We start from the raw sequence: 14,317 nt of genomic DNA, 5'->3' as shown, positions 1-14,317 counted from the left end.
ACTATCCATAGTCTACAGTCAGAGGTCGAGGCTCTTAAGCAACAAAGCGAGAGCAACCTCGCTGAACATAAAAACACAAACGAGAGATTACAAAAGGAACTTGAAACGGCCAAAGAGAAAGCCACACAAGATATCCGGGCTGTACATGACGACTATACCTCCAAGTGTGCTGCTCTAGAAAAGCGAGCTGAAGAGGCGGAGCGGAAAATGGGGCAGAGTGAGTCAGCTGAGCGCAAATCCGCGCAAGAGCTGCAAGAGGCACGAGAAAAATTAAAGAAGGCCCGGTCCGAAGTCAAAGAAAAAGAAGAAGCAGCTCGCAAATCGGCAAAATCTGACGTTGAAGGGTTACGGAAGGAGCTAGAGAAGGTCAGATCAGAAGCCAAGAAAGCAGAAGACGCAGCTCTCAAGTCAGCGAACTCCGAAATAGAAGGGTTAAGGAAAGAGTTGGAACAAGTCAGGTCAGAAACTAAGAAAGCAGAAGACGCAGCCCGTAAATCAGCACAATCCGAGGTAGACGGGTTACGGAAAGAGCTGGAGAAGGTCAAGTCAGAAGCCAAGAAAACAGAAGACGCAACTCGCAAGTCAAGCAAGTCGACAAAATCCGAAGCAGAAGGATTGCGGAAAGAGCTAGAGAAGGCCAAGTTGGAAGTCAAGGAGAAAGAAGCAGCTCGCAAATCAACCCAAACAGAAATGGCAGAGTTGCAAAAAGAGTTGGAGAAGGTCAAACTGGAAGCCAAGGACCAGACCGAAGAAGCTCACAAGGCAAAGGAGAGCGAAAAAATTGCGCAAAAATCCACCCAAGAAATTGATGAGTTACGGAACGAGCTGGAAAAGATGAAATCGGAGGTGAAAGAGAAAGAAGAAGCCCGCAAGTCAGCTCAATCCGAACTAGAGGACCTCCTGATTGTGTTCGGAGACTTGGAGGCTAAGAGGAACGAAGACAAGGTGAGTCACTCGATAGCAATACCCAAGGGTTGCAATTAATTTATACACTCTCTAGAAACGCCTGAAAGACCTCGGACAGGAAGTATCCGAAGCCGAGGAAGATGACGATGACGATGACGAGGAAGATGAAGACGATGAGGAATGAGTGAAATTAAAAAACATGACATGACATGTTTCCCAGGGTCATATATGCCATAATCTCTGTTTTATGCCCGTTGAATTAGAGATGGTCAAGGCCAAGCATTGTTGAGGATCGTTGTAGAAGCCATGATGTAGTATATACATAGAAGGGCAATTCCATAGCCTGAGGTACCTACTACTATCCATTTTTCTTGCCTTAGGAGTCTGCGGCAGGGCGCACTACGATTTGAGTGAGCCGGGGCTTGGCAAAAATTCGGCTCCGCGGGGTTGACTCATTCGTTTCTGCATCTTTTTATTTTACCCCGCGGCCATCCCTCCTTTGGAAACTCACACCCACACGTCAAGACAGAACGTTCGCCCGTCATGTCGATTGACTTCCCTAAGGAGGAGGAACTTACCCTCAAGCGATGGAGGGAGATTGACGCCTTCCAAAGGCAAGTCGAGCTCTCTCGTGGCCGCAAACCGTACACTTTCTACGATGGTCCTCCGTTCGCGACCGGTCTTCCTCACTATGGCCATCTGCTGGCTTCCACTATTAAAGATATCATTCCCAGATATTGGTCTATGAAGGGCCACTATGTCGAGAGACGATTCGGTTGGGATACACACGGTGTCCCCATCGAATATGAAATCGACAAAAAGTTGGGTATGTCGGGCTTGGAGGCTGTCGAGAAGCTTGGAATCGAAAAGTACAACGAGGAGTGCCGAGCCATTGTTATGAGATACGCATCTGAATGGAGAGAAACTATTGAGAGACTTGGCCGGTGGATCGACTTTGACAATGACTACAAGGTAGAATCCCAATCGATGTCCTATTCTTCCTTTTACAAGGAGTGGGAAAACGCCCTCTCGTGACCCATTTATGTGTATTCAGTATGGGATTGCTGACGATATATCTACACTGATTGATACAGACCATGAACACATCCTTCATGGAGTCCGTATGGTGGGTTTTCAAGCAACTCTTCGATAAGGACCTAGTCTACAGAGGCTACCGCGTTATGCCTTACTCCACTGCTCTCAATACCCCCCTCAGTAACTTCGAAGCACAACAAAACTACAAGGATGTTCAAGATCCTGCCGTTGTGGTATCATTCCCTCTGGTGGAAGATCCTGAGACCTGCCTGCTTGCGTGGACTACCACACCTTGGACGCTGCCGATGAACACTGGCCTTGCAGTTAACCCTACCTATGAATACATTAAGATTCTTGATGAAGCCTCGGGCAAATATTTCATTCTGCTTGAATCCTTGCTTCGCACACTCTATAAAGATCCCAAGAAGGCCAAGTTCAAGATTGTCGATCGATTCAAGGGTTCCGTCATGAAAGACTGGAAGTACACGCCTTTGTTTGACTACTTCTATGAAGAATTCAAAGACCACGGCTTCCGCGTGTTAAACGCCGAATATGTTACGGCCGACGATGGTACTGGTGTTGTTCACCAGGCCCCTGCCTTTGGTGAGGACGATTACAGGGTTGGTATGGAAGGCGGCGTTATTAGCGAAACGCGCTTGCCACCTAACCCTGTCGACGAGAAGGGGTGCTATACAGATGAGATTCGCGACTTCGTGGGTCAACATGTCAAAGCTGCCGACAAGCCTATCATCAAGTATCTTAAGGGAACTGGCCGCTTGATTGTTGATAGCCAGATCACTCACAGTTACCCATTCTGCTGGCGCTCTGACACTCCTCTGATCTATAGAGCTGTACCTGCCTGGTTTGTCAAGATCCCCTGTATCATTCCTCAGATGCTCGAGGGCATTGAGAGTTCCCATTGGGTGCCCTCATTTGTGAAGGAGAAGCGTTTCGCCAGCTGGATTCAGAATGCTCGAGACTGGAACATTTCTAGAAACCGATTCTGGGGTACTCCCTTGCCCTTGTGGGTCAGCGACGACTTCAAAGAAATTGTTGCTGTGGGCAGCGCCGAAGAGCTCAAGGAACTCAGTGGGTACCAGGGCGAACTTACAGATCTCCACCGCGATAAAGTGGACAAGATCACTATCCCCAGCAAGCAAGGCAAGGGTGTTCTCCGCCGTGTGAGCGAGGTGTTTGACTGCTGGTTCGAATCGGGCAGCATGCCGTACGCTTCTCAGCATTACCCATTTGAGAACAAGGAACAGTTCGAGAAGAGCTTCCCGGGCGATTTTATTGCCGAAGGATTGGACCAGACTCGTGGCTGGTTCTATACCATGACTGTTTTGGGTACCCATCTGTTTGGCAAATTGCCCTACAAGAACTGTGTCGTTAACGGTATCGTTCTTGCTGAAGATGGAAAGAAGATGTCTAAGCGATTGAAGAATTACCCAGATCCTTCTCTTATCATGAACAGATACGGTTCTGACGCTCTCCGTCTGTATCTGATTAACTCCCCCGTTGTCCGCGCAGAGCCACTCAGATTCAAGGAATCCGGTGTCAAGGAGATTGTTGCTAAGGTGCTTCTTCCTCTTTGGAACAGTTACAAGTTCTTTGAGGGTCAGGTGGCTCTTCTTAAGAAGTCCCAGGGTGTCGACTACGTCTTTGATCCTAAGGCAGAAGCCACCAACACCAATGTCATGGACCGGTGGATTCTGGCAAGCTGTCAGAGCCTTCTCAAGTTTGTGAATGAGGAGATGGCAGGATACCGTTTGTACACAGTTGTTCCCCGGCTACTCGGACTGATTGATAACACTACCAACTGGTACATCAGATTCAACCGGAGGCGTTTGAAGGGCGAAAACGGTGTTGATGACACTTTGCACGCCCTTAACACCCTCTTTGAGGTTCTCTATACATTGGTCAGAGGACTTGCTCCTTTCACACCATTCCTTACCGATACCATCTATCAGAAGCTCCTTCCCCACATTCCAGAGTCTCTCCGTAGTGAAGATAGCCGCAGCGTTCACTTCCTTGCATTCCCTGAGGTGCGTGAGGAACTGTTTGATGAAGTTGTTGAAAGGCGTGTGGCCCGGATGCAAAAGGTTATCGAAATGGCCCGTGTATCCCGTGAGCGCCGCACCCTTGGATTGAAGACTCCTCTAAAGACGCTTGTTGTTATTCATCAAGACCCGCAATTCCTAGAGGACGTGAAGTCTTTGCAAAGCTACATTCTCGAGGAACTGAACGTCATCGAGCTCATCCTGTCATCTGACGAGGAGAAGTACAATGTCCAATATAGCGTGACTGCTGATTGGCCAACCCTCGGAAAGAAGCTGAAGAAGGATGCTCAAAAGGTCAAGAAGTCTTTGCCTTCGCTCACGAGTAATGATGTGAAGAAGTTTGTCTCAGACAAGAAAATCCTTGTGGATGGTATTGAGCTCGTTGAAGGCGACCTTATCGTAAGACGGGGTGTTAAGGAAGACGCATCATCAGAGGGCATGGAGCCCAACGCCGATGATGATGTGTTGACCATCTTGGATGCGAACCTGTATCCGGAGCTGGCACACCAAGGACTGGGCCGAGAAATCATTAACCGACTCCAGCGTCTCCGTAAGAAGGCCGGCTTGGTCCCCACTGATGATGTCAAGATGGAATACGCAATTCTCTCGGATCCTGAGAATGTCGGTCTGGGTGAAGCCTTCCAGACGCAAGCCCAGGCCATTGAGAAGGTTGTGCGCAGACCGCTCGAACAGTTTGAGCTTGTTGATGGCAAGGTCCCCAGTGGAGATGAGGAACGCATGATCATGGAGGAGGAACAAGAAGTCCAGAAAGCGACTTTCATGCTGAGGCTGCTCAAACTCTAGACATTCGAGTAACTTAGATGTGTCATGCCGATGCTTAGATCATGTTCGTCGATAGCTTTTTTATTTCTTAGTCTTTCCGCGAGAGTGTTAAACGATAGCATTTAGTCTATAAAATTATATTTTATACATTGGTTTGCCTCAGAGTTGGTATACCGTATTTCATCACAAGAAAGATAATGAGAATAAAGAAATTAAATAAAAAAAAAAGGAAGAGGCCTGCGCTTAATGCATGCACCTGAAATTTAACGTCGCAACTTGTTCTCACCGTCTTCCTTCAAACCTTCTTCGACGCTGCCTATTAGCAACTCTAGATTAGTATTCGACTCTCCGTAAATTGGATCTTACTCCTTACCAGGAAGCAGTCTTTGAGCTTCATGAACTCTTTAGCACACATGTCCTTATGGACGGAATTGTAGTCAGCAACAATGCACTTGCCATATGCCGCTGCCTAAGAAACGGTCAGATACTGTCATAGCACGACCATACGATAGGTGTATACCTCTGCAGAGCATTTTGACGTGGCTTTTGCAAATTTCTCGATAGGTCTTGTTCTTGGTGATGGCATTTTCTCTTTTGATTTTGCTACTATTTTCCTCTGCCTGATCTTGAAGTGATTTGATGCAATGCTGAGGGAACAGGATATTACATAACCGCATCACATGATCTCTACATTCCACGTTGGGTTCCGCGCGACAAGCAAAACAATTATCGGAGGTTGGGGACAAAGCCAGCCGTCCAATTGCTTCAGCGAACGGCTTCGTTTTTGATCCTCTTTACCATCTCTTATTTTTGACTGGCAGGCTTGAGGCCCATGGGTTCTCGTTTCACGTCCAACCCCGTGCCTCGCAATGGTTGATTTCGTTTTCCGCCTCCATGACCTTTCTGCGAAAAACGCGCCCTAGGTCGCGGACAGTTCGATGCCTCCCGTACCCCCTCAGCGTAGACATTTGTCCTATGAAGACCCGTCGCTTTCAGACGAAGGTGCGTAACGCGTGATCCTAGGGAAGCCTCATTGAAACTTGCATAATAACCGGTTCCCATATGTTAGATGTCGGCCTTCTCTATCAAGTCATCACCCGCGCTGAGCGAGACCCAGAGGTGGAGCGCCTTCCATACAGAGTGTTATTCAAAGCGTACGATGAAGTCATCGCAGAACATGGCGTGGATCCAGATCCAGGCTATGCCTGCTTGCGCTTCTTACTCAAGATGGGGAGCAAGAATATCTTAGGCAATTCCCTCTTTGAGAAATTCGAGAACCTACTTGAACGGATGGGAATAGTCATTGAATTTGGTGAAGACGAAGATGAAGGCAATGACACTTATGCGGACAGTGTGCCTTCGACAGATGGCCGGCTCAAAGCAAAGGTCGATCGCGGCACCGCTTATAGAGAAGGCACTACACAGCCGACCCCAAAGAGGCGAGCATCGTTCAATTCCATGTATGATGTTGGTGATGACCCTACGCAAAGGAGTTTCGCCAATCGCCCAAGCTCGCGCTCTTCCTTATCCCGTCTGCCAATTGACAAGCCCGAATTCCCTAGTACCAGGCCATCACCAAAACGAGCGCTCACTAAGCAGGCTGATTCGACTGACAGAACTCAGCTGATTGCGCAGTTCTTAGATGTTGGACGCCGCCTTATGAACAAGATGGATCTTTTGGATAGGGATACGGATAGACGAAATAATGAAGATCATGTCTCCAATGGAGTACATGCCAGGTCTGCTGTTGATCGAGATCGCTCAAAGAGGATGGCCAAAGCCTCCCGATCTCGCACACGGCACTCACTAAGCTCAGAAGGCTCTGACGGAGATGCAGAGAGTTCATCCGTATCGGCTGAAGGTGACGACTCTGTAGAAAAGCCCGAAGTTCCACTGGAATTGCTGTATAGACCATCGCTCTCCGATTTGCTACGCGATGCATCAACATTTAACATGTATCGTCAACGTGCCATTAACCGGCGGTTACTTACACAATGGTTGAAGAAAGCCATCCAAACTCGACAAAGCCATCAGCATATGGAAGTTGTCGCCATCAATCGCGACAGAGGCACGCTTCTCCGTCAAGCTTTCGAGACATGGCACTCGATCATTCAAACGCAACGGCGAGCCGCACAAACCGACCGCTTTTTTAAGCATCTAGAGGAGCGCGCTTCGCGGGCCCGCGATCTTTACCTCGTAACCAAAGCTTTTACCCACTGGGCGCAGGTCGCTTCGGAAGAAGTAGCAAGGACTTCTGCAGCGCGAAGACATGTGCTAAGTGTCAAATACTTTAACGCATGGCGCGAAATAACAGCTGTCAACGAGTTGAAGGCCCAGAGATTCGCATTGCGACGACCATTCAATATCTGGAAGAGGAAGGTCCATCATATAAAGGATTCCGAGAAAGAGGTGACTGTTGCCCACAACAGAAAACTAATACACGGCATGTATTGGAGATGGTTTTGGTCTTTCTGCGAACGGCGTGCTCCCCAATGGTATGACCATTGTCTCAAGCGGCGGTCACTGCTGTACTGGCTGCGGAAGTTTCGAACAAACAGAGAACGCAACCATGAGATAGAAGTCAAGAACAAACATCTAGCTCTTAGTTCAGCGTGGCAAATGTGGTCTCGGAGGTCTAAAGCGATCGTTACCGGTAAACAGGAGGCAGCAGTCAAGCAGCGTCAACACCTTCTGCACAAAACTCTTGGAGAATGGAAAATCCAATCCCATCTTGCTCCTGCCGCTTCTCGTGTATCTGATATGGTTGATCGACGAATCCTCCAAACGGCATATGTTCAGTGGGTAAAACGGATCCGAATGCTGCAGCACGCGAGAGAAATGAATCATCTGAGAATCCTACGTAACTCGTGGACAACTTGGAATGACCTGCTCCGCTGTCAGGCCCTTAGTGCGCGGATTGAAGAACGTCTGAAAATCGAAACGATGTATAAATGGATATTGGCGGAGAGGTTCTCTCTTATGCAGCGGATTCGAGATCAACGCATAACGCGCGAAGTGTTTTCCAAATTTGTAACTAATGTCCGTCGAACTTACACTCGTCTACTTGACCATGCCGAAGTGCACGAAGACCGTCGGAATGAAGAGCTGCTAAAGGCCAAGCTAATCTGCTGGCGAGACCAGTTCGCGCTTCAGCGTCACCGAGAATTCGTTGCCTTTGAATTCTATGCACCACGACTGCTTCAAGAGTCGCTGATAGCCTGGCGATCGAAATCACAACATGTGGTCAAACTCGAAGGATGGGCTAGCAATGCACAGTTCTACTTTACAGCTACGAGGACACTAAGCAAATGGCATACAGTGGCATTGGAGTCCGCTAAGCGGCGCCGCCAAGCAGCTTACGCAAAGACACGAAGAAAGATCAAGATGAACCTTGCTGCAAACGCTCTGGAAAATTGGCGTGCGAGGGCCCATGATGTATTTGATATGGAACAACAGGCCTTGCAATTCAGCCGAAGAAAATCACTGAGCATCGCGTCTGAACTCCTGCATCGATGGCATGTGCAAACTGCAAAGCGAACTCAGGATAATTACGAAGCTGAAGTCTATCATTCGCGAAGAGTCGCTTACGACCAGTTTATACGTTTGGCAGAGGCCTTGCTGGAATGCCACCGTTTAAATCAGCAAGCAGACAGTATGTATCGTGTACATATCTTGGGGCAGGCGAACGTTTGCCTACGCAGACTTAGTCTCCGTATTTTCCAAATCAGAAGCACCAATGAGACAGCGGAGGCTATGAAAGAGAGAAATTTGAGACGGCATTCAAGGAGTATGTTCCGCCACTGGTTGGAGAAATTGAGAGTGAACCTTGAGGTTCGGGACTCTCCGAGGCCACTCGTTACCCCTGCACGAAACTTCGACGGCCCAAATGGGAGTCTCGGGGCAAATCGATCTATATTCGACCCTTGGTATCAGACTGAGACGCCTTTCAAACCCAACAACTTTGTGGTGGATACCCAAAATGTCTCGACAACTCCAGTGACCACCCCTAACTACCTGACCTCGCCGTCTAAGCGGGCCGTACGGGCAAGGGCACTCGCCCAGGTCTCGACGACTCCTGCAACACCGTTATACACGCCGTTCGCCAGTCGGCTTCTGCGTGCAGGAACTACGGCACCGAGATCTGGCTCCAACCCACGAACCCGTAATGGTCGGGGCAGTTCTCTAGCCACGAGCGTTCGGTTCGTAGACGAGGAGCCAGAATCACCTACGGACGCTAGAAGGTCCGCCAATCGACGGATCTAGATTTCAGAAATCTAGGAAAGCGATATTGGATGTACAGTGTCTTGCTTATTTTGTTCTCCGTTTCCATTTTGGCGCTGTTTGGCATTAGGCTGGCGCTTCTTTTCCTTTTTGATACCCCACTTTGCAAGGCATGGATGGCGCGTAGTTTATTGGAGCTTATTTGAGTTGTTGGAAAGCTGGCTCTAGATTCTGACCCTAGTTTTAGTATTGACCAGTTCGAGTATATAGTTCATTGCAGCCTTGAAACGCTGTATAACGCACAGCTACATACCTCATTTTGGTTTGCCGTATTTATGTACTATATAAATCAGGTCACGGACGTCACTGGACGTCCACATGGCTCAGTCACACGGCGGCAAGTGGAGCGGTGGGCGGAACAACAACGTAATTTAATTGTAGTCCTCGATTAACTCGACCACTTTAAACTTCCCCGAGCTCCAGCTTACCTTCCGTTACTCTATTTGTGAAAAACCCTCGACATTATTCCCTGCGCCTTTTGATGTTTTCGAGGCTCGTTTCGAACATTCCCATCTCGGTTCCTAGCAATGGTGTAATTCCATACTGAGCGCAACGAGCGACACTCAACAACTACCCGCCTCTATGCGAGCGGTACTGCCGGGGAGGCCCCGAGCGAAGCTCCAGTCTTTCAGCACCGCGCTGTGGGATGATCTCCGTGTCGTCGTAAGGGAAAACCGCAATTCAGTCCTCGAATAGAATCATGCGCGAAGGGCAGGCTCTGCTAACACTTGATCTGTTGCGTTTGTTCACTACAGGTTTACATCTCCGGCCATGCGCTGGTTATCCTCGGCGGTCCCCACACCCTCCTGCAAACCATCTACGTCGACGATGCCGAATCTCTAGAAGCTGTGACGATTGATGAAGCCTCTGGCAAAATTGCTGTGTGCGGCGGTCCGGATGTTTTCATTTACCAGCCGTACGGCATCAAGCACGAAACCTTAAAGGTCCGTTACCATGAGGGATGGTTTAAGGGATTAGATATCCACAGCCCGGTTGCGGTTCGTGGAAGCGCAGGACCGAATGCTGATATTTTGTGGGTATAGTGGTCTCTTGTCCATACATTCCGTTACGAGAACGATGATGAGACGATCCGGACCCTGTCATGGGGCTCCCCCGACGAGCTACTCCTAGGGAATTCTCACCTTACACTGTGGTTTCTGAACGATGTGCCGCGTCCAGTGTGGAAGCAAAAGCTTGCGAACCCTGTCAAATTTGCACAGTTCTCTCCCGACTCAACTTTGCTGATTACGACTGGATATTACGACCGCCTAGTCAAAGTATGGCGACGGCTGTCGTTTGGCGCGGACGATGTTCGGTTCGAGGTGTCGTACCTTCCGCATCCTACAATCGTTACGGGTGTCCACTGGCGTAAGCCGTTTCATAAAGAGCAATCTATCGATACTGTTCTCTACACCCTATGTGCCGACAACAAGATCAGGATCTGGGCTATGATGGAACATCACTCTCCAACCGTTCTACAACTATGGACACAAATCGATATGGGGGCTTCTGTCCAACCAAGGCATACGGCGGATCAAAGGGATATGTCTCGACGATATGGCTTCATCATTGATAGCAGAGACTTCTGTGTGGCTACCGAACGGGCAGTGCAGAGGTCTGCAGGGAACAAGGGAAACCACGCTTTAGAGCATATAATCGAAGTCGCCAACAAAAGCCCCGAAATCTGCGTTGTGATTGATGGCCAAGGCCACATGTCGGCCTGGGCGCTTGAGGATGTCGGCTCTAAAACCAAGTCTGACCTGAATGCCTTCAACATCCTCCATGTAGAAGGCCTAAATATCTCATTTATGCGGGGACTGTCTGCAGACGAGGACTATGCCCAAATATGTGCATTTCAAAACACACATTTAGGTGATTCGCTTTCTATTCTTGTGCATCACTTCGATGGCCGTATTGAATGGTATGATTCACAAGTCGATACATTATTCGATCCGAGCCCACGCAAAGACCGGATTGCCCTGAAAGCATCTTGGACAGGACACAATGGCCCTGTCAAAAAGATTGTCCGCAATGCGATCGGCGATACTCTTGTTTCACGTACAGATGATAACAAGGCGATGATTTGGAAACAGAAACGAAGGAATAGCGGGTCGATGCTTATCCGGAAAAGCTCCCTATACTCAGATGAACACATTCATCGCACATGTGTGGTTGAGAATGGAGATTTCCTTGTCAATCTCCATCATAATGGAATTTCGGTCTGGGATCTACGCTCTTTCCATGCCAGAAAGGTTGCTGCGTCGACATTCCAATTATCAAGCAAACCACTTTGTGTTCTCCCGATCCCCACGACGGAAAAGGGAATAGTGTATATAGCAACGATCGGGGCCGATAGGAACGGAATAGCTTGGGAGATCCGGCTCCCAACTACAACAAAGCAAGCGAATGGAGCGCATAGCTCCCAATGCTGCTTACAGAAGTTCTGCAGTTTCAATCTGGGCCTTGAGGAGGATATGTCATACATCTTGCCTGTTGACCCTGCAGGTCCTAAAGCTGAAATGTCTGGGTTCTTCGATATATTCTCTCCCGACATAGCGTTGTCTTATACCCGGACAGGTATTGTCCATACCTGGGCTGCTAAGGTCGACAGAGAAAAGAGCCGGGTTGAATGGCTATTAACATCAACAGTTGAAACGGGAATAGCAAACCCATCCCTTGCCAGTGGAAGCTCCATCAGAAAAGCAGCTCTTGTGGACGAGGACCGTAGCCACTTGACAGTCTGGGATACGAATGGCGCGCAGTTGGAGTATGAGGAGCACTTTGGCCAGAAAGATATCATCCGTGATCTGGACTGGACTTCCACACCAGATATGCAATCCATTCTTGCGGTTGGGTTTCCCCACAAAGTCATCCTGCTATCTCAGCTTCGTTATGACTACCTTGACGCTCGACCTTCCTGGACCCAAGTCAGAGAGATCTGGATTCGGGACCTTACACCTCATCCTATTGGAGATTCGTGTTGGCTTAACAATGGCCACCTTGTGATCGGAGCCGGAAACCAACTTTTCGTGTACGACAACGAAATCGATGCCAACGATCGTTTAGTTTCACAACTTCGTATTCCATCGCGTCGCCAAGGCTTTGTAGACCTATTCGAGGTTGTCAGCCGGCTGAATGGCCCGTTGCCTGTGTTTCACCCCCAATTCTTGGCGCAGTGTATCCTCAGTGGCAAGAGTAATTTGGCGCATTCCATTTTGATAAGGTTGCACCGGAAGCTCAAGTTCTATACTGAAGGTGATGACCTCGACGGCTTCTTGGACATGTCCCCGGAGGATTTCTATTTGGAACACGATGTGAGTTTGTTAAGATACTACTGTACTATCTAGCCGTGCAGCTAACAAGTTTGGAGACCTCACAGAAAGCGTCGTCCAAGGAACTACGTTCCGCGTACGAAGATCTTTCGCTGGAGGATGAACCATCTGTCATGGATGAAAACACTGCTGTTGCGCTCAATGAAAATTTAGCTAGGGTTGCTTTGCCACAACTTTCCAGCCAAGAGCAATTCCGCCTGGCCGATACTATCGAATGCGTTGCCACTGTCGAAAAGCATCGGCGGTCAATGGATGACAACGCTGCCCGCTATCTGCTGTTTTTCCGGCAGCATATGTTGCGAAGAACGCAAGGCGTTGCGAATAAAGATAGAGTCTCCTGGAGAGAAATCGTCTGGGCTTTTCATAGTGGTAGCCAGGATATCCTTTTAGACCTTGTATCGAGACAGTTCGGCGGTAAGATGGTATGGAAGGCAGCCAGAGAGAGCGGCTTGTTCATGTGGTTATCGAATACCACGGCTATTGTAAGTATATTATGACACATGCCCTGCCCCTAGGGCTCTGCGTGCTGACAATTGCTAGCGAGCTCAACTGGAAGTGGTTGCCCGGAATGAGTACACTAAAACCGAGGAGAAGAATCCGATTGACTGTTCACTGTATTACATTGCTCTCGGGAAGAAGAACATTCTCCAGGGTCTCTGGCGCATGGCCCAATGGAATCGTGAGCAAGCTGCGACTCAGCGTTTACTTGCAAATAACTTCCAAGAGCCTCGTTGGAAAACAACCGCTTTGAAAAATGCATATGCCTTGCTTGGGAAGCGCAGATTTGGTGAGTTTTGACCATATAGAAGCTCTGCGTCCGTTCAATACGCTAACCGCTCTTTCAGAGTATGCGGCGGCCTTCTTCCTTCTTGCAGATCACTTGCGCGATGCTGCTATGGTCTGTATCAATCAAGTCGGCGATCTCCAGCTCGCTATTGCAATTGTACGCGCCTACGAAGGGGATGACGGGCCAGTGTTGAAGGAAATTCTGGAAGAGAGGGTCTTACCCGAAGCTGCCTCTGACGGAAACCGATGGATGGCTTCCTGGGCTTTCTGGATGTTGGGCCGTCGTGATATGGCTGTACGCTCGCTAATTGTAAGTCGGTCGCTCAACTAGGCACCATTTCCCTAGTTTTCCTCCTGACCCCTTATGCTGATAATTTTGGTATCTTTAGTCTCCCGTTGAAACACTCATTCCTTCTACACCTGCTTCTCCCGGAAGCCCTGGAATGATCCCACTACATGCCAAATCGTACCTATCGAACGATCCTGCTCTAGTAGTTTTATACAAACAGCTTCGTGAGAAAACATTGCAGACCTTGAAGGGCGCATCTAAAGTCTCTGGTCCAGCAGAATGGGGCTTCGTTATCCGCAACGCGCGTCTCTATGATCGAATGGGTTGTGACCTTCTCGCACTGAACCTGGTGCGCCATTGGGAGTTCTTGGCCGAGCCTCCACCTGCCAAGGCAGCGAGGGAAGTATCATTTGACCTGCAGCAGAATGGTGTTGATTACCGGAAGATGCTTCGACGACGAAGCAGTCTCGTGGTAGCAGACCTGCCAATCAAGACCGGCCTGTCACCGTCTTCGAAGTCGCACGATGCGCCAAAGAAACCACAACCACCCCCGACTATGTTCCACGAGCCTGATCCCAGTTCACTACTCGATAGCTTTGGGTTTTAGTAAAATTCACTTATCTGTGCTTTGCAGCAATTGGGCGTTGTCGGTAAATATTGTGTTTCGTTTTTGTTATTAGCCAACTTTTCGTGTCGATTTGGTGCTACATGTATTTTCTCAGAGGGATGAATTGTATACTATGAATGGCAATGCTCAATGGTTCTTGGGGGTTTCCAAACGAATGCAATTTTACCATATCAATCGTGATCATTATTCAACATCGTCAACCAACAGCGAAGCAACG

The 14,317-nt window shown here is 48.8% G+C and overlaps 4 protein-coding genes across 4 annotated transcripts; 3 read left to right on the top strand and 1 right to left on the bottom strand.

Moving 5' to 3' along the window:
- Positions 1 to 1,449: 1,449 nt before the first annotated feature.
- Positions 1,450 to 4,805, top strand: BDV38DRAFT_267283 (isoleucine--tRNA ligase ILS1; the record flags this gene model as incomplete). The annotated part of the gene is made up of 2 exons (XM_032056562.1): positions 1,450 to 1,878; positions 2,001 to 4,805. The coding sequence occupies 2 exons, from the start codon at positions 1,450 to 1,452 to the stop codon at positions 4,803 to 4,805; spliced, it is 3,234 nt and encodes a 1,077-aa protein (XP_031919395.1).
- A 274-nt stretch (positions 4,806 to 5,079) lies between these two features.
- Positions 5,080 to 5,370, bottom strand: BDV38DRAFT_277358 (uncharacterized protein; the record flags this gene model as incomplete). The annotated part of the gene is made up of 3 exons (XM_032058468.1): positions 5,080 to 5,100; positions 5,158 to 5,253; positions 5,305 to 5,370. The coding sequence occupies 3 exons, from the start codon at positions 5,368 to 5,370 to the stop codon at positions 5,080 to 5,082; spliced, it is 183 nt and encodes a 60-aa protein (XP_031919394.1).
- A 23-nt stretch (positions 5,371 to 5,393) lies between these two features.
- BDV38DRAFT_65818 (Sfi1 family protein) lies at positions 5,394 to 9,347 on the top strand. The gene is made up of 2 exons (XM_032063710.1): positions 5,394 to 5,786; positions 5,854 to 9,347. The coding sequence occupies exons 1-2, from the start codon at positions 5,723 to 5,725 to the stop codon at positions 9,045 to 9,047; spliced, it is 3,258 nt and encodes a 1,085-aa protein (XP_031919393.1). The 5' UTR covers positions 5,394 to 5,722; the 3' UTR covers positions 9,048 to 9,347.
- A 125-nt stretch (positions 9,348 to 9,472) lies between these two features.
- Positions 9,473 to 14,241, top strand: BDV38DRAFT_65778 (WD repeat protein). The gene is made up of 7 exons (XM_032063709.1): positions 9,473 to 9,728; positions 9,821 to 10,009; positions 10,109 to 12,379; positions 12,436 to 12,879; positions 12,938 to 13,184; positions 13,243 to 13,493; positions 13,573 to 14,241. The coding sequence occupies exons 1-7, from the start codon at positions 9,648 to 9,650 to the stop codon at positions 14,077 to 14,079; spliced, it is 3,990 nt and encodes a 1,329-aa protein (XP_031919392.1). The 5' UTR covers positions 9,473 to 9,647; the 3' UTR covers positions 14,080 to 14,241.
- Positions 14,242 to 14,317: the final 76 nt, after the last annotated feature.

Source organism: Aspergillus pseudotamarii, assembly GCF_009193445.1.
Source record: "Aspergillus pseudotamarii strain CBS 117625 unplaced genomic scaffold BDV38scaffold_2, whole genome shotgun sequence".
In the NCBI taxonomy this organism is placed as follows: domain Eukaryota; kingdom Fungi; phylum Ascomycota; class Eurotiomycetes; order Eurotiales; family Aspergillaceae; genus Aspergillus; species Aspergillus pseudotamarii.
Note: the sequence above shows the minus strand (reverse complement) of the source record. Positions and strands in the feature narration are given on the sequence as shown.

Coding starts and splice junctions, on each gene's coding strand:
- BDV38DRAFT_65778 (XM_032063709.1), top strand. CDS start 9,648: ATGCGAGCGGTACTGCCGGGGAGGCCCCGAGCGAAGCTCCAGTCTTTC. Junction 9,729..9,820: donor GGGATGATCTCCGTGTCGTC/GTAAGGGAAAAC, acceptor TGTTCACTACAG/GTTTACATCTCCGGCCATGC. Junction 12,380..12,435: donor ATTTCTATTTGGAACACGAT/GTGAGTTTGTTA, acceptor ACAAGTTTGGAG/ACCTCACAGAAAGCGTCGTC.
- BDV38DRAFT_65818 (XM_032063710.1), top strand. CDS start 5,723: ATGCCTCCCGTACCCCCTCAGCGTAGACATTTGTCCTATGAAGACCCG. Junction 5,787..5,853: donor CCCGTCGCTTTCAGACGAAG/GTGCGTAACGCG, acceptor CCCATATGTTAG/ATGTCGGCCTTCTCTATCAA.